Raw genomic sequence first — 22,245 nt, forward strand, 5'->3', positions numbered from 1 at the left:
AATAAAATTTAAATGCTTCATTGTGATTTTTTATTTTATAAATATTATTAAATCATTAAAAATATATATATAATTCAAGTCAAATTACATATTAACCCTAAATTTGAAATCCAACCTATAAATTTAAAGCCGAGGCAAACATTGTAGAAGCTTGTAAAAGTCTAAAACTAGCTCAAATATTTCTGAGCTGTTCGCACGAGCCATACAAAAGGGGTTAAACCTGGGCATCAACTGAAAACGTCTGCTATGACTTGCATCGTGTTAAAGCTGCAAGGTTTACATGGATGTCATCTAATCACTCTGGATTGTTGCTGGAAGAGTAGGCAATACTTTCTAACTTCAATGATGCTGCAACATGGGATCCGAACACAGCATGTTCCTTTCAGCTGATTAATGCTATCAGGGTTCACATTAAAGTATTACAACACAACGCACGGTAATTATCTTTCCTCCAATATTTTTTGACAAAGTTTCAACCAATTAAAGAATGCTCAATTCATTTATTGTTGCCAACAGAGCATAAATATCGAAGCATATATTCATTGGAAGCACATATATCTGCCAAATCCTGATGGATTCTGGTGATTGCCTTCTGTAAAGATTTTAAAGCGGGCAGAAGATTTCTGGAATTCTGCTGAATAGAGTTACCATGAACTTTGCAGATTTCCTGCCGTAAAACAATCCAGACCTTGTCAGAGCATAACACAAAAAAATGTTAATTTATCTGGCAAAATGACAGAAAGCTACCTGACACCACCGAAGAACGAACTCTAAGTGTGGGCATCTTTCCAGAAGGTCAGCTAATGCCTCAATTAACCTTTGCAAGTATCTGTAGGGGACTGATGAAGCAACTGCTGGAATATCTACTGGACTGACAGCGAAAATACTTTTTTTAATTAGTGTATCCTCGTTCAAACGCAAGCTAAGAATTAAAGCTCTGCTTGGCTGATCTTCATTAAGTGCTGCATCGATGGCCTACGTAAAAATGAAGAAAAAAAAAATCATAAACCAAAAAAAAAGATAAAAGAAAAATCACTTTACATTTGAAGAAACATAATAGGCAAAATTTGTAAAACTCAAAGATTTAGAAAAGGAAAGTACCTCTGGCGTAACATCAATGTCAAGATCTGTGGGATCAAAAATAAAGGATTCATCGATTGAATAAACAAGAACACCTTCTGTTGTTGCTGCTGAAAAACTTCGTCCTGTGGGTGCAATTTTAAGGCACTTTGTCTGGATAACAGGCCTTCCATGATTAGGCATGGATCCTGGTAGATTATATCCTATATTTCCTCGGGTCTGTTTGGCAATACCTTCTTCTGTATCACTGTTATCGTCATCAATTAAATCCAATGGGCCAGCTTCTGTCATATTCTTTGAGTTCAAGAAGTCAAGAACTCCATCCAAAGAGAGGTTATGAGTTATTTGAAATCGTCGAAGTAGAACCTGTTCAATATATATAATTGGATTTATCATATATCCAACATTTTGACCAAAACAGGAAAAAAGGGACTCTAGGTGGACAAAAAAGCATTGGTTGAAATTATCACCCAGAGGAATGCGCATTGTATATCAAATGGAAAGGATGAGAGAGGAAAACATACTATAAGGACCGTACTGATGAAGAAAGTATGTAATGGAACAAGGTAACAAGCATGCATGCCCTAGTACCTCTTGGTTCAGAACGAGACAAATATAGGAAGAACACTAAATTCTTCTTGGTAACAAAACCCAAGTTTCAATTACAAAAGTGATTGCCATACATATTCTTCCTTCTGATTCTCAATCAGATATATTTGACTCTTTTATAAGACAATTAATGGTTGAAAATGATGTCTCCAAAATAAGAGGGCATTTCATGATGACTTTATTCTGTTCTGGATGTTGGACACATGGAAATTAAAGAGGGGCAAGATATAGATGTCAAAAGAAAACTATTCTCTAGATTTCAACAGTAAAATTCACAGGAAAAACAAAAAACCCCTTGCTATCTGTGTGGTTTTGAATGCCATTTTCATCATCAGATTATTCACGCACAGAGAAATAATTACTCAGAGCTCTATGATATCATGCAGAAAACACTATAAACATTTAAACTGCTGAAATAATAAATGGTTTAGTGACACCTAAAATAATCCAAAAATTATAATTATTTTTAAATGTGTAAATATGCTTCAAATTAAAGTATTTTTTAATTTTTATTTGGTAAACAAGGATTGTCTTTAAACTTACCTGATCAGCAACATCATACATACAGATGTATCTGCTACGTCCTCCAGCTAAGATGTAACTCCCATCAGCAGAGTAGCATAAGGTTGTGAAGCACTTTCCTGAACTTGAGTTAACTGCTGATCTTCGATCAGTCATGAGACGTCCTCCAGCAATATCCCTACGGCCCTCAATGGTGTACATTAACAAGCCATTAATAGGGTCCCAAAAATGAATTTGTCCATCTAATGTGCTGCAAGCCAATTGCTTTCCATCTGGACGGTAAGTAACTGTCAGAACGTCATGGGTATGAGGAAATGTTTCAACAGCGCCTTTTCCTTCGAATACATCCCACAACCGAACGGTTTTGTCCCATGATGATGAAGCTAATATTGCCTAAATATATATTTAAAAAAATTGAATCAATTGGTCCGATTAAAGGTAAAATAAGAAAAAAAAGAAAAATTGTGTATATACAACATATAATCATGAGAGATAGATTCAATCTATAAATCAGAGATAAAACATCATATCTTTAGGGCACATTAATGTAGATGACAAACAGCTAATAAACAATGTTAGGAGAAGACACAAATCCATAATAAAAAATAGGATCGAAGAAGATAAACAGAAAACCTAAATTCAAATCAGCAGAAAAGAAAGAGTGAAAAAAAGTAAGCTCACATTTGTAGGAGAAAACATCAACCCATGAACAGGACCTTCATGACCACTAAGAACATCCAATAAACGGCCCGTCTTCATTGACCAAACAAAAATCTGTAATACACAACAATGAATAAAAAATTAAGAAAAGTGAATGGTATGGGAATGTCAAAATTGTGCAGCACTGAACAATGTACCTCAAACGAATCCAGAGTTCCTGCACAAATCACTTCACCACTTTGATCAGCTGCCAAAGAAACAAACTGCCTAGAAGAAGGGGTAGTAAATGTTCTAAAATTTCGATAACGCAACAGATCCCATGCACGAACAGTCCCATCCAGGGATGCACTTAAGAGGCAATGGTTATTGGCCATAAAATGGAGTGCAGTAATTGCATTAGTGTGCTCCGTGAATGTTACAAAGCAAAAGCCGGACGAAACAGTCCATACCTGTAAAATATAAAATCCAAAATTTCAAGAGGTGTAAAAGTGAACTACATGAGGAAAGCAGCAGTGAGGCAATGATGTAGTACATATGAACATAGAATGTTTGCTCAAGATTCTTAAAGTGAGGAACCACAACCATGAAAATAGTCAGCCAAAAATGCATACCAACCATGTAAGATCTAAACCACCAAAACATCTCTCAAACATTCATTTACCTTCACTTTATTATCATCAGCTCCAGTAGCCAAGAGTTGTGAATCTGGCGAATAAGCCAGAGTATTCACATCAAAGTAATGTCCCTGCTGCTTTAATATATAACTCTCTGATCGCCACTCCCACACCAACAACTGCCCCAACTTTGCACAACCAAATGTCAACCAATTTCCAAGGTCATTGAACACAGCCGTTGTAATCTTCTCCCTCGATATAGACAACAAATGTATGCACACAAAATCCGGCATTTGATATAATCCGAAAACCCCATTTGAGAATCCCACCACAACAAGATCAAGCCCCCTATGATAATCACATGCAGTCAACTTCGCTGGAGCCTGCATAAAACAATCTTTCCTCATCAACTCCCATTTCCCTCCACTCAAATAGCCCTGAACTTCACCAAACCCACTTTCTTTACCATCAAAATCCTTCCTTTTCTTCACACTCCCTTCCCCACCTTCACCATCCCTCTCTGGTGTTCCGGGGGAAGGCGGCTCCTCATCCTCCAGACCTTCATCTCCAAAGTCATGGTTACCATCATTGCCACTATAACCCCAACTAAAAATAAAACCATCACGAGCAATGGTAAATGCCTTATCAACCCTATTACTCTTCTTATCAACACCAAAGAAGCAACCAACAACAGAATCTCTATGACCCAGAAACAAAAATGGTTTTTTATAACTACCCTTTATTTTATCCACAAAAAACAACCTCCCAGTCAAATCTTTAGACCCAACAATCAAATATTTTGATTCATTATCCCAATCAATTGCCAATATCTTATCATTACAATCAGCAAAAGTTCTAACCAATTCAAAACCAAAAACTTCTCTTTTAAACCCGGGAGATTTCCATATTTGCAACAATTTACCTGCTGCTACAGCTATGTATTTCCCATTGGGGCTAAACTTGAGGGCGTTTACGGGATGCTTAAAAGTTATGCGGTGCAACACCACACGTCGCGGGAGGTTGATGAAGAGGCAACGATTTTTATCGTCAACAGTGACGAGGAAAACGCCGTCGGGTGATGCGGCAATCCGAAGGATGTTGCTGGAGGACTGGATGGGTAGAGTTAAGGTTTGGGATTTGACAAGGTCCGTGACAGAGACGCGGTTGCCTACTGGAGAGATTAAGTTGGAGTTTTGTGTTATCACGGCGTTTCCACCGCGGTAAGGGGCGCCGAGGAGGTTTTGGAAACGGTAATTCATTTGGTGCCGAAGTGCGTTTGGACGGTGGGAAAGTGTCGGATTTTTTTGGGAGCGGTCAAAAAGGGCTTTAAGTAGGGTTTAAGAGGTTAGCAGAGAGAACGAGAAACCTTATTGGGCTTTCCATCCCGACCCGAAAGTATCTAATGGGCAATGAGCCAATGAATAACCCAAAAGCCCATATTAAAACCCATTTTCTCTTGAAATAAAAGGATGACCTTCCCGCTCGGAGGAAGATTTTAAAAAGCAGAGAAGGAGAGAACCGTGGATAGAGAGGATATTGTTTTTCCATGACTTTCTCCAGAAAATCCTCCAATGAAAAAGCAAACATTTTCCAAATCTTAATAACATGGAATCTCCTAAAAGTGATGGAAATTCCGTTGAGGCATGCGCTGCTAGCTCTCCATCCGCACAAGTTACGATCTCTTCATGCATTTTCTCTTCAAAGATGATTCTTTTAAAATGATCAATTTGATTCTTTTGTGTTTGTCTAACCATATATTCGTTTGCTTAAATTATAATTAAAGTAAACTGATTACTCATTAGTCTCAGGTTCACTGAAGCAGAGGATTTGGTTTCAGATAGAAAAGGATCATTATAAATTTTCTAAATCATTGTTAAATGTTTCTCTTTTTTTTTAATGAAATTTTTACTTTGATGGGTTTATTACATTTGAGTATTTTTTTAGTAACTGATTATGGTGGGTTCTTCACGTATGAAAGCATTGGGAGTAGTAGGTTTCAATTTCAAAGCAAAGTTTTGGTGTTTCTTGGCTTATCAGAATTTTGATGTCCTGTTTGATTCATAAGAAACCTCAAGTTCTATTTGGAATTTACTAAGGCTGTGTTTGGTAAGAAGAAAAGAAAGGGGAAAGAAAAGAAAAGTTCTAATCTAACTGTTGAGCTACAAAATAGTATGGTGTTATGTAGGTGTTTTTTTTTTTTTTTATCAAACAGAGTGTAAGGCTTTTCTTGACAGCTTACTTTTTATCTTTTATAGTCAGTTACCACATGTTCTGTTTTGTTTTCAGCATTGATCCATGATGGTTTGGATATCTTCAAAATCTTGTCACTTTGCTCTTCCTCGTCTTGTTCATATTTTAAACGTAAATCTGTTAACCTGTTTACATAAAAAATAAATGATGTTTTCTTTGTTCCTCCCTTCTTTCCATTGTAGAAATCTCCCTTTTCCAAATTTCTCAATAATCTCTCTCCGATAAAGTCAGCCAGGGCATCACGGTATACACAAAGGCTTTCTGAGTCTAGTTTCCCGACAACTCCATTAGTGTTTAGCTCACCTCATTTAGACTTGCATCAAGAAACCAGCTTCCTTAAAAGGTTTTGTCTTAACTCTTAAACCATTTTACTCTGAACAACTCTTGCTGTCAATTGAAAATTCATTTTTACATGTCGATAGAGAGGAGATAGCTGCTTCAAGTTCACAAGCTCATGGAAAATGTTATTCCCCATCAAACTCTGCGCCCATACCTTGCAATCAGAAGCATCTCCAGTCTTGTAGTCCCTCTGACTTTGTTGGTGAATGCCTAGCTGATCCTTTGAAAGCCGACAGAGCACAAAATGCTGAAAGATTGGTGCAGTCAGCTACTGATGTACCTCTACTACCAAGTTGTTTTACTGCCTCAGAGGTGACCATTGGAAAAGTTGATGTTACTAATGATGTTATTATAGAGGTTGGGGCACAGACATTGCCACATCTCGCCAAAAAACACTTGCTTTCAGGATCATTGTGTTTGGTTCAGGTTTCTGATGATCAAAGCATAGATGAAAGATCTGATAAGATCTCGGAATTTTCATCTGAAAACATCTGTGATCATGTTGAGTCTGATGATTTTCTAGAACATAATGTGGGTCAGCTAAATGATTTTCTCTCTTTTCAGTAATTTAAATAAAATGAATGTCACAGTGTGAGTCATGTAGTTAATCGAGTTTTCCATTATAGTAGCTTCTCTTGGAATTTTTGCAATGTTTATAAGTGAAGAGGTGACTTCAAAAGCATTGAAACTTGCAATATATGTAGGATTAAAGTAGTTCATTAGTTTGCAGGGTAAATTCAGTAGTTTACTATTAAATTCTAATACCATCGTTTCTGATTCATCTTTCTCAACCTGGCATGGAACGGATGAATTCAAGTATTTGTGAAATATTTTTAGGGATATTAAACATATCTCTTTTCTCCCCTCTAGTTTTATGACTAGGGAAAGACAGAAATAGACTCATTTCTAGTGGGACAAGACAGAAAAGTTTTTTCCTATCTATTAGTCTAGAAAAAGGTACAGAGAGTGAAATTCTATATTGTTTTTACTTGTTACTTATAAATTCATTTTTTGCATGCAAATACAGGAGGCATCTCAGCACCAACGAGGTATCCGTAGACATCTTCAATTTGAGGCTACATTGGACTGCAAATGTGATGCTGCTTTTAACTGCCATACTTCTTCTGGACCAGGGACTGCAGTTCCATCTCTCATTGAACCCAAAGGAATCTCTAAGGGCCTTCAGGCAATCTGCTGTAGTCAGACCATGGCCGCTCGGGCCTTTTTCCTTGGATCTAACTCTGTTAGTTCCACAGGCAATGGTGGAAATCATTCCATCTCAGCTCAGCTTCCATCTCATATTTTGCAATTAAATAATGTAGCCGGATCTGTATCTGTGGGCTCAGATGTAATTTCAAGCAAGAAATTGGCTGTCTACCAAAGTGAAGAGAAGCGTACACCTGGGAGGAGCAATAATTTATTGAAGAACATAAATTGTCTCTTCAACTCATCAGCTACCGAAGTTGGTGATCACGTTGTTATTGATCACCACAGCAGCGAAGCTGTTGTGGTAGTCAATGGAGGTCACCTACCCGACAATATCGAACTTCCATGGGATTCTCAGAAAGTGTCATGTTTTGACCAGCAGACACTTTCATGTAATGGGAAAATGCCTGGTCAGCAATTTGCTGACAGGGTTGAGGAACCATCCCAATGCCAAGATAGCTCAAAAGGAAAGAGGCAAGTCCACGTTAGTCTTTTATTAAAAATTTGGAAATTAATTTTCATTTTCACATTGCTTTATTATTATTATTATTATTATTATTATTATTGTTCACATTGCTTTATTAGCTTTGGGATTTCTTGTATTCAGGAAGAGGGAAACATACACAGACGAGAGTGAGGGCTGTAAACTCTGCAATTGCAAGAGGTCCAAATGTTTGAAACTGTAAGTTCACATGACATAAGAATAGACAGCTTGTTAAGCTTCAAAGTAGTAGCTTGCATCTTTTGAACAACATATTGGCTTATTTGATATTTGACTTGCACAATGAAATAGAAAAAAGATAGATATTTTAAGGAAATTGAAGTCTTTCAACATATTTTACATATATCCTCGTCGACAAGATCGTGTCAAGATGCATCCACTTAAATGCCATTCAAACATCTAACCAGGGATTTTCTGCAAACTCCTCTCATGATCTTACTTACGATGCTAGAGTAGATTGGAGTGCGCTGCTCTGTTTCTGCAAGACACTCAGACAGACCTAACTGGAAAAGAGATTAATTAATTAAATGTTTTCTTTCTGAATGGAGGCAATTTAAGGACGAATTGCATTGTGTATGACTTTATAGCATTTTCATATTTTCGATAAAAGAGGCAGGTATATTTGCAGTCTGTTTCAGCTGTGTCCTTTGTCATTGTCAGTTATTGCGAGTGCTTTGCAGCAGGAATTTACTGTGTAGATTATTGTGCATGTGAAAACTGTTTCAACAAGCCTGAATATGAGGATACTGTTCTTGATATTCGACAACAAATTGAATTGCGTAACCCTCTTGCATTTGCTCCAGCAGTTGTCAAGCAAGCCAATGATTCTCCAAATGTAGCGGTAATACCTTCTAGAATCTTACTTTTTAATTAAAATTGTGTATTTCAAATTATTTGACATGATAACATTGCAGGACGATGGAAACTCGATGACCCCTTCCTCAGCCAGGCACAAAAGAGGATGCAAATGCAAGAGGTCAAAGTGCCTAAAAAAGTATTGTGAGTGCTTTCGGGTATGCTTTAACTTGATAGCTGGATGCGTGGTGCTGCTAGTTATTCATCTGTTTTTCCTTTTTTTTTTTTTTCCTTTCGTTTGGCAACTGTATTATTCTTTCTGGCTGCTTTTATCCGGATTTCATATCTAAGCTGATGCAGCATGGAGCTTTAAGAACTAAATTTTATATGGCTGTCATCTTCTACCGTTTCTCTTCTGAATGGAAAGTGGAGTTTGACTTCGTTATGAAGATTCCTCTGATCATTCTGACTGCACAAATATTCTCCCTTATTTTAGGCTAAAGTTGGATGCTCTGATGGATGCCGTTGTGAGGATTGTGAAAATTCTTTTGGCAAGAAGTCAGGTTATTTCTAATCTCTTCCTCTTCAATTTTTTGATCAGAGATTGCCTTCAGGCAATGAAGTAATTTTCATGAACCTTAGTTGGTTGATAAGCACATAGCAGTTTAAACCAAATCAGGATCATTATGTATTGAGATGGAGAAAATGGATTCCCTTGATCACTTTCTAATAGGCTTTTGGGGTGTCTCCTCCAATCCCACCAACACAGTGAACTTTAAGTACTTATTTTTCTTGATTCGATTGTTGAATCAATTTTGATTTTTGTTACATTACAAACAAATGTGCAAAAGTTCTAATTTACGGAATTATACCAGATATTGTTCAATTGATGACAAGTATGTGAGGAGCTGACACCTTAATGTCATGCTTGCACGCTTGTCTTATATGCACCTTTTTCTAATTGCTAACTTACTACACTATGCTGAAACTACAGAACCAATATTCCAGAGAGAGAAAAAATTGAAGAATCTATCTCATGAGAAGCTGAATACAGCAGAGATTATGTCCGGTAGCATCAAGGTTGGGACAGCAAATCAGTTCTCACCAACATGGGAAGAACTTGTCGACATAAGCCATCCCACCCCATTGTCACATTCTCACTCAAGAGCAGTGCCTTCTTTGACATCACCTAATTTGGGGGACTGTCCAAATGACTCACAGGCTCAATCACAAAAGGGAAGTGGCTTACAGTTGTCACCTGGTTACCTTCATTGGTGCTCTTCTGCCTTGAGTCGTACACAAGGATGTGTGAGCAATGTGTCGCGTGAATTGGATTCTACAAGTGCACTCTGTGACATAATGGGAGATGGTTCGCCCGAAATCCTCATGGAAAATTCGAACCCCACCAACATAGTGAAAGCTGGCTCACCTAATCAGAAACGTGTCTCCTCCACAGCTTCAATCATATAAGTTAGGTTCAAATTCTACACCAGGTCTGCAAAGTGGCCGTAAACTTATTTTTCAGGCTGTGCCTTCTTTCCCTCTTCTTACACCATACTGTAACTCTGAAGACCATATTAATCAAACCGAAAATGATCATCATGGTAGCAGTCATGACAAGTGAATGGGGTTAAGTTAAAATTTTGTTATTTGAATGGACTCCGCAAGTAATTGGTAGAATATAGGCTTCTTAGAGAGAGCTAAGTGCCTGATCAAGATTTTACTGCTTTTCTCATTGACATGCCTAGAAACTGCTTCAATTTGCAGCTAAGCATAGCCCTTTACATTGCAAACAGGGCTATGAGTTTCAATGCTGACAGAGATGATGGTTCTTGGCCTTCTCTGGTTATTTATTGTTGCAGGTATTTGATGAAATAATGCATGTAATTACAAATTGTAAAATGATTTATAGGTTTCAAATAATTTAAAGAACTGAATCCATCAATATCTTAGAATCTGGTCAGTGCGCTTTACTTGGTGGTCAGGATGATTCTTTTACTTCTGGTCTACTCCCCCTTTAAGAAACATGGTAACAGCAATGCTGGTACTTTCTATTGATTGCTATTTTTTTTTTTTTTCTGTATATGGACATCTACTCCCTTTCTCGCAAAATTTATCAAGCAAACCCTATCTTTCTCCTCTATTCTCCAGCAACTTTTGATTGGAAAAGTCCAGAAAAATCAACAGGGATGTGTAGATCAGACAGATGCTCTTCTTATGGTCTGTGATATCTTGCAACTCAGTTCCTATTGTCACATAGTTCTGAACAACATGAAGAAGCCTCCATTTTTATAAATCATTCGACAAGGATAACACCAGAAACTGATTTCATAATTACTAGACACAGCTTCCATGAATGCTGACAAGCAATCAAGACAGGAAAACAAATGAAGATAGAAGCCAAAAGCCACTAGTTTTAAATATCCCGTTAACTAATACCAAAATGCTATGAAAGTACAATAGACTAGGCTATTACAATCTACATCCTACATTTAAAATGAAAAACAAATCCAAGACTTTATTATAAGGACAGGGCAAAACACAAAAAGGGATTCAAGAGGGCTAATTCAACTATACCATATGCCCAACAACCCATTTTGTTCACTACCTACTTGTACATAAGCACTTTTCTATCTTTTTTCGCCATTGTTGTTTCCCTGTTCTTTCTTCTTCCATTAGCTCCAACTATAAACTGATGCTGTGCTACATTTAGCGGAATCCCTCAAGCCCCAGCCTTGCTGTAAGCCAATTGCAGACCTCAGCCATCTCCTTAGGGACGGTGTAACGACCAATCCTGCACAGCCAAATTAACCAAAACTTAGAATGGTGCATGGTTTGTCAATTAACAATGAGCTAATTACAGACTAACAGTTATTGTAAAAGCCTAAATAGTTACGCTTCATATTTTTTAAAGGTGAGGTTCCAAAATATTGCTATATTCAAGGAATGGGCAGATTTTTCTCCACATTTGTAGGGGACAACATCATCACCTGCAATAATATTATAAGAGGATCAGTTCGGTTGACTAAACAATAATATCGGTTATGTTAATAACCGTCAGTATATAACATATTTATATTAACGGATAGTCATATTCATAAAAAAAAGTTTATTTATACCGACGGTTAAATAAAGTATTGGTATAAGTATAGTATATTCTTACGATATTAATAATCTGTCAGTAATAGGCTCTTTTACTGATGAAATTTGATCGTCAGTATAACCAAGAATCAGTATATGAAAAATTGTTTGTAGTGTGATGATTATTGCTAAGTTATACTAATTATATTTAAGCTTTCAATGATTAATTATTAAGTTATTAATTATATACTATTATATTATCATTGATTTATATATATCTAAAAATAAAATAGCCATAATATATGCTAAATGATATAATTTGTAAGATAGAGAAAGAAGATGCACAAATGACATGAAAAGAATGAGTAAATGGTTTTAATTTATTATTAGTAGTTTAATACGTAATAATATGTTAAAATTATAACTTTTTATAATAATGCAAATATTAAAACTAAATTAAATAAATATATACAATATAAATTAAGTCAACATTTTAAAGATATTTTTAAAAAATTTTAGTTCATGGTAAAATATTACATATTAAATAAGTTTTATTGATGATTTGATTGAATTATTGGTATTTGTTTTCATACCTATTAGCGAAATACAATTGCTATAAAAGTTTAAAATTTTTGAAGTGTTCTATCATCAATTGAACTAATAAACTTTGTCTTATATTTATATATTTAAGTATATAATTTTGGGTAAAAATTCTATTATATATATGATAAAAGTAATGAGAACAAATTTACTAAATAAAATTTATAAAAATTAAATAGACAATAATTTTAAAAAATTATTAAATTCACAATAATTACCTTCACATTTTTCATAAAATCTTCTTCTACTAAACAAAAAGAGAGTATATTTCTAATTGTTGCTTCATTCTTATTATCATCATTCAAAATGATTTTTTTTAATATTTTGATGTCAATTAACTTCTCCATTTGAAAGAGTAAAGTATATTGTAAGGGGTCATAATGACTCAAATAATGTTTAACTCTATAATGTTTTTTTGAATGAGTATACACTATATATCTCTTTCAAATGAAATATTTGAATTGTTTCCCTCAACTCTAATAGTATCAACTTGTTAACAAATGAACGATTACAAACTCATTGATCTAAATTAACACTTCTATAATACGAATTTCAAAATCTTTAAAAAGAAATATATCCTTTAATCTCTGCAAGACTTGGACATAAAGATTTTCTTCTAGAATTATTATTAGTAGGATTTTTTTCTAGAATTATTATTAATATCTCTATCACTTTTACACTTAATTTATTCATTGTGTTGTGTTCTCATTTAATTTTAAAATTTATTACTAGTGTCATAAAAGTATAGCCAAAATAACATAAATTAATCAAGTCAAACTTGAAATAATTCAAAACTCAATTTGAGTACAAATAATTTTTTTACTCATTTTAAATTTAAATTTCATTAAAAATAATATAATACACATAATTATAAAATAAACTAACTTGATTTGATTTCAATTGATTTTAAAGTTAACAACTTAATAGTTATTTAAAACTTGAAATGATTGAACATAACTATAACGCGAATTGAAATAGTAACCCAATCAAAATTCAATATCTCTTTTTTATCTTCCATAACAATTTAAAAGTTTCTTATTTAAGTTTTTTCCCTTTACCTTTAATTTCTTATTTTTATTGTCTTTATGGTTGAATTAGTTAATTAATTTTAAGAGTATTTTTTAAGTGGAATTATAATTACAAGTAATTGAAAATACTCATTTTTATTTGGATTTAGGACGATTTGAATCCAACTTTTTAAACAAAAGAAGCATGCACAAATTATTAAGTCAAAATTTCTAAGTTGCATAAGTGAATAATTGAGTACACTATAAATAAAAGTAGATGATAGAACTTAACTCAACTTAATTGGTAACTAAGCCAAAATTTTTTTTTTTAATTGATCACCAATCCTAAGTCTAAAATCTAACTTGAAATTATGAAAAGTCAAAATTCAAAATTATTGAAATTCTAAAAAAAAATTAAATAAAGATTTATCAAATAAATTTTGCTAATAAATGCCTTTAAATCACTTTTAAATTTAGTTAAATTTTAATTTATAATAACATTTTATATTAGATGTAATATTGATAGTTAATTTGATGAATTTCAATTATTCTAAACAAATATTACCTAAAATGGTAACCTTAAAAATTTTGATACAACAATGAATATTCTTTAACTGATATAAATGAAAAAAATGAAAGAGCATATAATTTTTTTCCAAATAAAAAGAATTTCATATTAATTCTAAAAAATTTGAAACCAATATATTTGCATATTTTTCATTAAAACATCATATCATACTAACTTTCATTGTTATAGAGAGAAGATGGAGGTATGCATAACCAATCATTCTTTCATCTCATTTTTCTTTTTAAAATAATCTTCTATTGGTGCTTCCATCAATTGAAAGTAATTATACATTTTATTGCTGAGCAAAAAAAAAAAAAAAACTTAATTGATCGATGATCCTAAATCTAAAATCCAACTTGAAATTAGGAAAAGTCAAAATTCTAAATGATTGAAATTCTAAATAAACAATTAAATAAAGATTTATTAAATGAATTTTGCTAATGAATGCCATTTAAATCACTTTTAAATTTAGTTAAATTATAATTTATAATAATATTTTCTATTAAATGTAATATTGATAATTAATTTGATGAATTTCAATTCTTCTAAACAAATATTACCTAATATGGTAACCTTAAAAATTTTGATACAACATTAAATATTCTTTAACTAACATAAAGAAAAAAAAATAACGGAGTATATAATATTTTTTCACATAAAAGAATTTTATATTAATCCTAAAAATTGTGAAATCAATAGATGCATATTTTTCATTGAAATATTATATAGCACTAAATTTCTTTGTTATAGGGAGAAGATGGAGGTATGTGCATATAACCAACCAATCTTTCATCTCATTTTTCTGCTTAGAATAATATTTTATTGGTGCTTCCATAAATTGAATGTAATTATACATTATATCAATTGAAAGCTTAATTTTTTTTTATTTAAAATTTTTATTATATACAAATATTAAAATACATAATTTTAAAAAATAAAAATAAAATAAATTCCTAACCTTGATATTTGTCATGTTTTCTTTAGAAATTCTAAATTATAAGATAACGAACTTCTTATGTAATACCTATACAATTTATACTGATTTTATTTCTTGCATTAACAATATAAATTTTGATGAATGAATGTAACTTTGGTATAAATACAATGAAATGATAGTTATAATGAATTTTGTCACACATTGAAAGAATTCAAAAAGATCAATTATTTTTACTTTACTTGATAATTTTTTTTAAAAAATAATTCATATTAGATCATTCAACCACCTGATTGACTTAATAAAAGCGAGTAATTTAATACAATTGAAAAATGTTAAATAATTTTGAAATATAAATGAATCATATATGTATGCATATTAAGATAAAGTTGAGAGAAAATTAAATCAATTATTGTTTTAATTTAGGTGAAAATTTCTTATGATAATTGGACGGTATTCAATTCTAAACTACTAGTAACTCGATCACCTCCTAAGTCGTCTAATTCTATAGGTGAGAAGTCTAATTAAAGTGTTCAATGAATCAAATAATACTAATTGTTAGTGGAGTGCGTGCAATTGATTTACATTTGATTTGATAATAGTTTTTGTTAATGTGAATAAGAATTAAAAAATTCTAGAGAAAAAAATACAAAAAAAAAATTAATTATAGAGATCAAACTAAACTATAAGAATGATATATTAAAGAATTATTTCAAGAGAATAAAAAGGTTTAATTATGTTATTAATAATCAGATAATCAAGTTATAAAACATATAAATAATAAAATCATTAACATATATATAATTAATATATTAAAACAAAAAATTAAAAAAATACAAATATGCTTAAATGACTTAATTATGATTATTTTTAATGAATTTATATATCAACATAAATTACATAGACAATTGTTTTTACAACAACTAAAGAAACAAATTACCTATAATTATTTTATTCCTACGCCCATCAAGCTTTGATGTCGTTTTATTTGTATTTTCATTTAATGTGAAAAGTCATTCTATTTGTGAAAATGACAACTAATAATAGAAATAAAGTCATTTAAATTTAAATTTTTTAAAATTTTATTAATGATATTTTAATCAATCACTTTTAATATTTTTTAAATTAAAATTTCATTAATGGTATTTTAGTCAATTATTCTTAGCATTTTTTAGTCTAAGTATATAAAAAAAGGAGTCTAATAATAAAAATTTTATTTAAATTAAAATTTATAAAAAAATTTACTAAGGTTATTCTAGTTTATCACTTTTAACAAGTTTTGAATTAAATTTTTAAAATGTTAAGTAGTTTAATTTCATATAAACTCTATTTTTAATTTTAGTTGATTTAAATTAAATTTAAATAAATTAATAAAAATTAAATATTTAAGGATAAATTTACTAATTTAAAAAATTATAAAAATATTTAAATTGATTACTATTAATATTTTTAAAATTGACACTTTTATATGTAAACGATATATATATATATATATATATATATATATATATATATATTGGGTCCAACCGTCCAAGTATATATATCACTTTCTTGACTTTTCATTTTCGCCCTGTCCGTCTTTTTGGCTTCGATTTGTTGTTTTTAGCTGGAAATTGTGTATGCTACTTAATAAAAAAAATTAAGAGGAAAAGATGATCAAGAAAGTGTGTTAGTTACCTCCTTAGTTTTTCAAAAGATGATCAAGAAAGTGTGTTAGTTACCTCCTTAGTTTTTAGACTGTTTCTATAGGAGAAGAAAAATGGGAAAGAATTTAAAAAAGCCTCGAGTTGTTTGATAGAAGAAACAATTTCTTCCTCTTTCTTTCATCGCTCAATATCTAGATGAATTAATATTATTAGTTAATATCTAAAATATAATTTTGAGCCTGATGACATCTGAGCATGTACTAAAATGTTGTGCAATGACACTCAAACCTACCTCCTCTGCAGGAAAGGAAAAGTCCCTATTCCAAACTGTCAAAAGGGAATTTGAAGATTGAACTAACCGTCGAAATATCATGGGTAATACTGTGAGATCTTTGGTTGACTAAACCAGCTAATTAAAATAAAATACAAACTGAAACTGGTAGTGTTCTAAGTTAATAAGGTTCCTTCAAAACTTTAACACCAGGATGTTTCATGAAAGAATGGAAAGGTAGCCATATATTATTTGGCAACGCTTTGAATTTAAACCTAAAAAGATCCATAGTTCAAAAATATGACCACCCTGTGTCTAAAAGTACCACCAAAAAAAAAAAAAAAAGGCGATACCATCTCAAATGTTTCCAGTGCATCAGCCACAGTAGCCGAGGGCCAACTAAAAACCAAACATGACATAAAACTTTTTTTAACATTCGAAGGTGCACTGTATACCGGACATCATTCCATCTTACTCCAATTTTATTCCAATAGGAAAAACTGAAAGGGGCAACTAATGATGATCATTTTCGTCACCATGTCCATCTGGAGGTCCTCCAGAGCCCACAACTTCCAGCTGCCAAACATCAACACAAATAATTAAGAAAATCCTAAAATGCTGGAAACAACCGAGTAGTACTTCTGTATAGGTTAAATATATATATATATATATATATAGGCTGTATGCGACTTCATTCATGTTATATACTTGAATCACAGGGCAGTAGCCTAAGGGTATGGGATGAACTGTCTGTCAACCTTAAAGTCCGCACGACTCATTTTAGTCATGGCATTATGTCCCCAACCTTAAATCTATTCATGTAGAACTCAAAATCAGACCTTGGTCTTTGGGCAGTAAAAATCAATACAGACAGCAATGTCATTGTAGTTTCAATTATGTCCTTCAGGGAAGGTGTAGAAAAATTATAAAATATCTTATAGCTCAACATTTGCAGCTGAATCTGATAGATGATTGTTAGTAGCATTCCCTGATCACATTTACAGAGTTACAGACGAAGTAATCAGAACCAAGATGACCAATGTAACATCCATGTAAGTAAGCTATTTATTGCATAAACTGGTTGGTCAATCAGGCTGTTGACTAGAGCCCACAAGGCTTGCCTGGGAATAAACTAACACTGTTTATTTGTTCCAAAACACCCCAGATCATTAACAATTAACTCAAATCTTCAGAGTTTTAGGTGAATCCATGTGTGGGCTAACAGAAATATCTAAACTGGATTCGGATCCAATGAACGCAAAGAAATTGACATTTAGATGTGAGCTCAAATACATCTACTCAACATTAGGAAATAAGGAATGAATGTTTTCTATTTCAAGATATCTACTTACCACAAAATACTGTGAGCAAACTGGGCACTCATGTGGCTTGCCTTTCTCCAGCCAAAACCAGACAACATCATGCTCATCCTCTGCAGTTTTTAAATAGTCAAATAAGCTCTAGTATTAGTTCAAGCAGAATGACTCAATTTTGTACAAATCAAGAAAAAGCATACTTAGTGCTTAGAAGAGCAGAAACAGAGAATTGATGAAAGAAACATACCCCCTTCACCACCTGGGCATCCAACTATTCTCTTATCATAGTAGGACTTGATAACAGCAGGGGCTTCCTACAAGCAGATAAAATCACTTCTAGCATCAAAAGTCAAGTAATGACATCACCCTTATGATTTCATAAAGGTCAATATTTCTGGTTTCCAACACACAAAAAAAAAGAAAGAGAAAAAACCATGTTATCACCTATGAAGCATGGACACAGACAAGTAATACAAGTACAACACAACACAGACTCGATGACACTGCAATTTTTAAAAAATAAGAACACGGACACAGAAAGACATGGCAAAAAAATTATTTTTATATATTTTTTATGTAAAATTATGGGATATAAATCTAAATATTAATACTTTTCATAACTATTAATGTAAACATATTATATATTAATATTAAGTAATTTGTTTTAGATTTAAATAAGTACTAAATATTAAGTAAAATTATTTTTGAGATTTAAATATCTCCTTACTCGCAGATCCTTTCTCTCACTCTATTTTTTCTCCAATTTTCGTCCTACCGAATGCTTCCGCCCCTCCTCTGCCATCATTTCACTAACTCTGACTCTTTTTTGGATGGTCTAGATTTGTGGTTGTCTAAGTTGCTTCCTGCCTCCTGCCTTAGTGTCATCACTCTCAGGAATTCAACAGATTATTGAGTGAGAAATTTACTTCTTTTTTTGTTTGGTTTTGGGATTTGATTGTAGCTGCCTGACTTAGTGTTCTCTTAATTGATCAGAGATGGATTAATTTTTGGTGTGGGCTTTATGATTCTCTGTTCAGAGAAATATTTAGGAAAAAAAATTTTCATCCCATGTCCGTCTGTCTGCGTCCAATGTGTCTTGACCATGTCAAGACCATGTGTCCCGTAAGTATTTGGCCATGTCGATGGTGTGTCCATGCCAGACACCAATACGACACCAGTACGCAGGGGTTTCCCGTTTGTCTGTGCTTCTTAGGTTATCACCATAAAATAGAGGTCCAAACTCAAAACAATAAATTTACAAAAGAAGATTATCAGTTAGCCATGATTCAACATAAATGGATAAACATTGAAGTAAATCAATATAGAAGAAAAAAATTGCGTTCAAAACAAATTTAACACATTCAGAAAACAACGCATTGAGTATAGAAACAAATTTTCTTTCTCCACCATGTATTATATCTATAATATTCTAGTATTTCCAAGAAGTGGTAGAACTATGACTAAGGAAGCAAAATTAAACCAACCATATTAAAGTTGTTGAAAAATATAATATTTAACAGCATGGGTTTGGCAAATGAATTGTTACCTCTCAATGGAGGGTGAAGGTTCACAATTGAACATGCCCTTCCCATCAGGCCTAGTGTACTAGTGACCAGAAGCCCACTGGGCACCGATGAGAGGACATGCTGAAGAAAGAAAGAAAGAAAGAAAGAAAAAAGAACCCCTTACTTGAGGAAAAGTAAACCTAAGAACTTGTTTAAGTTATATCAAAAGTTGGGAATATTCTTTACTTGAATCCAAAAATGAATTAAAAGCCAAAAGATAACACAAATGCTAACAAAAAACAGGAACAAATCACTGGGCAATTCCAACTAGTTAATAACATTGAAGAGAGATGTGGAAACATTACCAAATAATGCACCTGGTAACACCTTTTGGTATACATTTTTAGTTACATTATGAAACATCAAATTGACAATCTAAGGATAATAATAGTTACAGGATATATCAACATCAGGAAAAATGAAAATCATTTAAATAGAAGTGCAAAAAAAATCCAAGCACTTGAAGCCATACAAACAGAAAAAGGAATGAATGCAAGAAAAACATGGTAAATTTTTAACAAAAAAATAAAAGGGTCAGACACCATCTATCTTTGCTTCCATATAAGATGATAAACACGTGGTCAGATATGAGTTCTCCAATTGTAATAGACTATGAAAGACATTGCAAACCGTACTAACCTTTGTGCCAAAAGGACCAACAGGATTGTTAAAATCTTCAAGGATTTTCTTTCCCTAAATAAAATAAAGCAAAAAAGAAATATCAGAATGAGAAAGCACCAGCCCATAAACTAAATGAGATTTAGCCATAACGCATAGAACAATATAGCCGACAATTGAAATCATTTAGCCATAGCGCATAGAACAATATAGTCGACAATTGAAATCTTCAATCGAAGAACAATAACATCACAAGAAAGTTCTCACGTTTTAAAACCAAACAGAGAGACGGCGGAAGAGGAAAAATCACCTCAAGCTCAACTTCAAGCTCCTCGCGCTCATGACCAGTGGCGATAGGCATTACATTCTCAACCCTCTTCTTTACAGCAGTATCCACTACACAAGCCAAACCAGTCCACAACAAAAATAAAGAACCAATATCGGCTATGCCAACGAACAATATTAATTTCCAACAAAATTAAATTTAACTTTAATCTCCTTTAATAATTTCGAAGAACATTAACCAATGATCTAAAATATTCATATAGAAGTTAATGAATATTTAAAAGGCTATCTAATGGATGCAAAGCTTGAAATCAAAATGACTCGTTGACGAGGATTTCAGGAAATTAGGGTTACCTGACTCCGAGGAGAAGTGGCGACTGAGGAGAGAAGCGGAAGGCGATGGAGAAATGAGAGATTTGAATCGAAGTGGGGCCGTTTTACAAGCTGATCGGCATCGAGCTGTGGCTAGGGTTTTGAGCTGTGAATTTAGTAGCCTTCTCCACATATTTCTGAATTCAAAGACTTTAGGTTTTTTTTTCTGATCTCAGGTCACGCCCCGCCTTCTGGCTAGCGATTGCCCTTTTTTTTTTTTGTTTCTCTCTTTTTGTTTTTCAGTACAAAAAATGGGAAATTTTGGGAAATGAGGTTTCCAAGATAGGCGAGGCGGCGGATGATGGGGTTCACTGTTGGTTTCTTTGGGTCACTTTGGCACTTGTCAATTTTGTTACAAGTGCGAGCTTTGTGGAAATTTTGGGTTTTCATTTCTGTCCTTATTTGATTTTTTTATCAATTATAATATCATAAATTTTAAATTTTGATTTAGATTTTAATTAATTTTTTTAAAATCGATTCGATTATAATTAAATTTTATTGATTTAATTTAATTTAATGGTTTTCTAAATCTAATTTATTTTATTTTTATATGTTATTGTAGACAATCCGTTTGGTTTGAGATTTAAATTAATTGGGTTCAATATAATTTCCGACACAAAGACCCAAAATTGATTAAGCTCGGATTTATCCAAAGTACAATGATTTTTATGTGATTTTTTGTTTTATTTGTCTATATATATATATATTATCTGATTTATTATCTTTCTTTTATTATCTTTTCTTTATCTGTTAATTATTTTTAATTTATCTGATTATTTCAAAATAAAAATAAAAAAATCAAAAGGAAAAATAAAAAATTGGCTTTGTTGAATTAATAATTTTCAGTTTCAAATTGCTGAGTTTGATTTAAACTGAAATTTCCCTAACTTGCCCTATGATTACACACAAAATCAAGGAGAAAAGACACGAATTAGGGGGCAAAATTACTTAGAAAGCAATAGAGAAACACACAGCAATCACCAGAAAACAAGAAGAGAATGAATAGCTAATTTGGACACCACCCTCACCCTTCACTGCCATCGCACTACCATCACCAATCAAGGAAGCTAATAAGCCAAACACTACCATTCCTTTTTCCATTTTAGACTTTTTATGATAGGAAGTACAACGGGAACTAGATACAATCAACCCAAATAGAATTCCTTAAATACAAGAAGTTCGAATCTTTCAGCCAACGAGATTCAATCGCAATACACAGACACAATAGAAAAAGGCAAATGAAAATTTCCTGTTTCAATAAACCTGAAACATTTTAAATCAAACTTTCCAGCCATACTACTTTCTAGGGCATTCATCGTGCATAATCACTAACAACTCACGCCTACCACAAATTCAACCAAACAGCCACTACTTGAAGCTATGAACCTTGCAAATAGAAAATAAA

The 22,245-nt window shown here is 32.6% G+C and overlaps 3 protein-coding genes across 4 annotated transcripts; 1 reads left to right on the forward strand and 2 right to left on the reverse strand.

The window, feature by feature from the left end:
* Window positions 1-20: 20 nt before the first annotated feature.
* PWP2 (periodic tryptophan protein 2) lies at window positions 21-4,796 on the reverse strand. Its single transcript, XM_022867606.2, has 7 exons — window positions 3,533-4,796; window positions 3,069-3,320; window positions 2,893-2,985; window positions 2,233-2,604; window positions 1,102-1,446; window positions 748-975; window positions 21-667 (listed from the first exon to the last, which is right to left on the reverse strand). The coding sequence occupies exons 1-7, from the start codon at window positions 4,742-4,744 to the stop codon at window positions 497-499; spliced, it is 2,673 nt and encodes an 890-aa protein (XP_022723341.1). The 5' UTR covers window positions 4,745-4,796; the 3' UTR covers window positions 21-496.
* Window positions 4,797-5,090: 294 nt separating this feature from the next.
* On the forward strand, window positions 5,091-9,025 carry LOC111280336 (uncharacterized). The gene is made up of 8 exons (XM_089757085.1): window positions 5,091-5,156; window positions 6,048-6,637; window positions 6,735-6,741; window positions 7,102-7,754; window positions 7,888-7,962; window positions 8,443-8,623; window positions 8,697-8,795; window positions 9,005-9,025. Exons 1-8 carry the CDS (start codon window positions 5,091-5,093, stop codon window positions 9,023-9,025), a joined length of 1,692 nt encoding a protein of 563 aa, XP_089613211.1.
* Window positions 9,026-11,001: 1,976 nt separating this feature from the next.
* Window positions 11,002-21,192, reverse strand: LOC111280960 (Rubredoxin-like superfamily protein). 2 transcript variants are annotated; one of them, XM_089756855.1, is made up of 7 exons: window positions 20,823-21,192; window positions 20,494-20,579; window positions 20,205-20,258; window positions 18,248-18,314; window positions 18,037-18,116; window positions 11,474-11,567; window positions 11,002-11,371 (listed from the first exon to the last, which is right to left on the reverse strand). In XM_089756855.1, exons 1-6 carry the CDS (start codon window positions 20,971-20,973, stop codon window positions 11,517-11,519), a joined length of 489 nt encoding a protein of 162 aa, XP_089612981.1. In that variant the 5' UTR covers window positions 20,974-21,192; the 3' UTR covers window positions 11,002-11,371; window positions 11,474-11,516. The 2 variants fall into 2 exon arrangements, with proteins under 2 accessions (XP_089612981.1, XP_022724250.1); XM_022868515.2 differs by lacking the exons at window positions 11,002-11,371; window positions 11,474-11,567 and adding an exon at window positions 16,902-17,260 and having other exon boundaries at window positions 20,823-21,183.
* Between the last annotated feature and the right edge of the window lie 1,053 nt (window positions 21,193-22,245).

This window comes from Durio zibethinus, chromosome 28 (assembly GCF_047325235.1).
Source record: "Durio zibethinus cultivar Kanyao isolate XHJ-2024 chromosome 28, ASM4732523v1, whole genome shotgun sequence".
Lineage (NCBI taxonomy): Eukaryota > Viridiplantae > Streptophyta > Magnoliopsida > Malvales > Malvaceae > Durio > Durio zibethinus.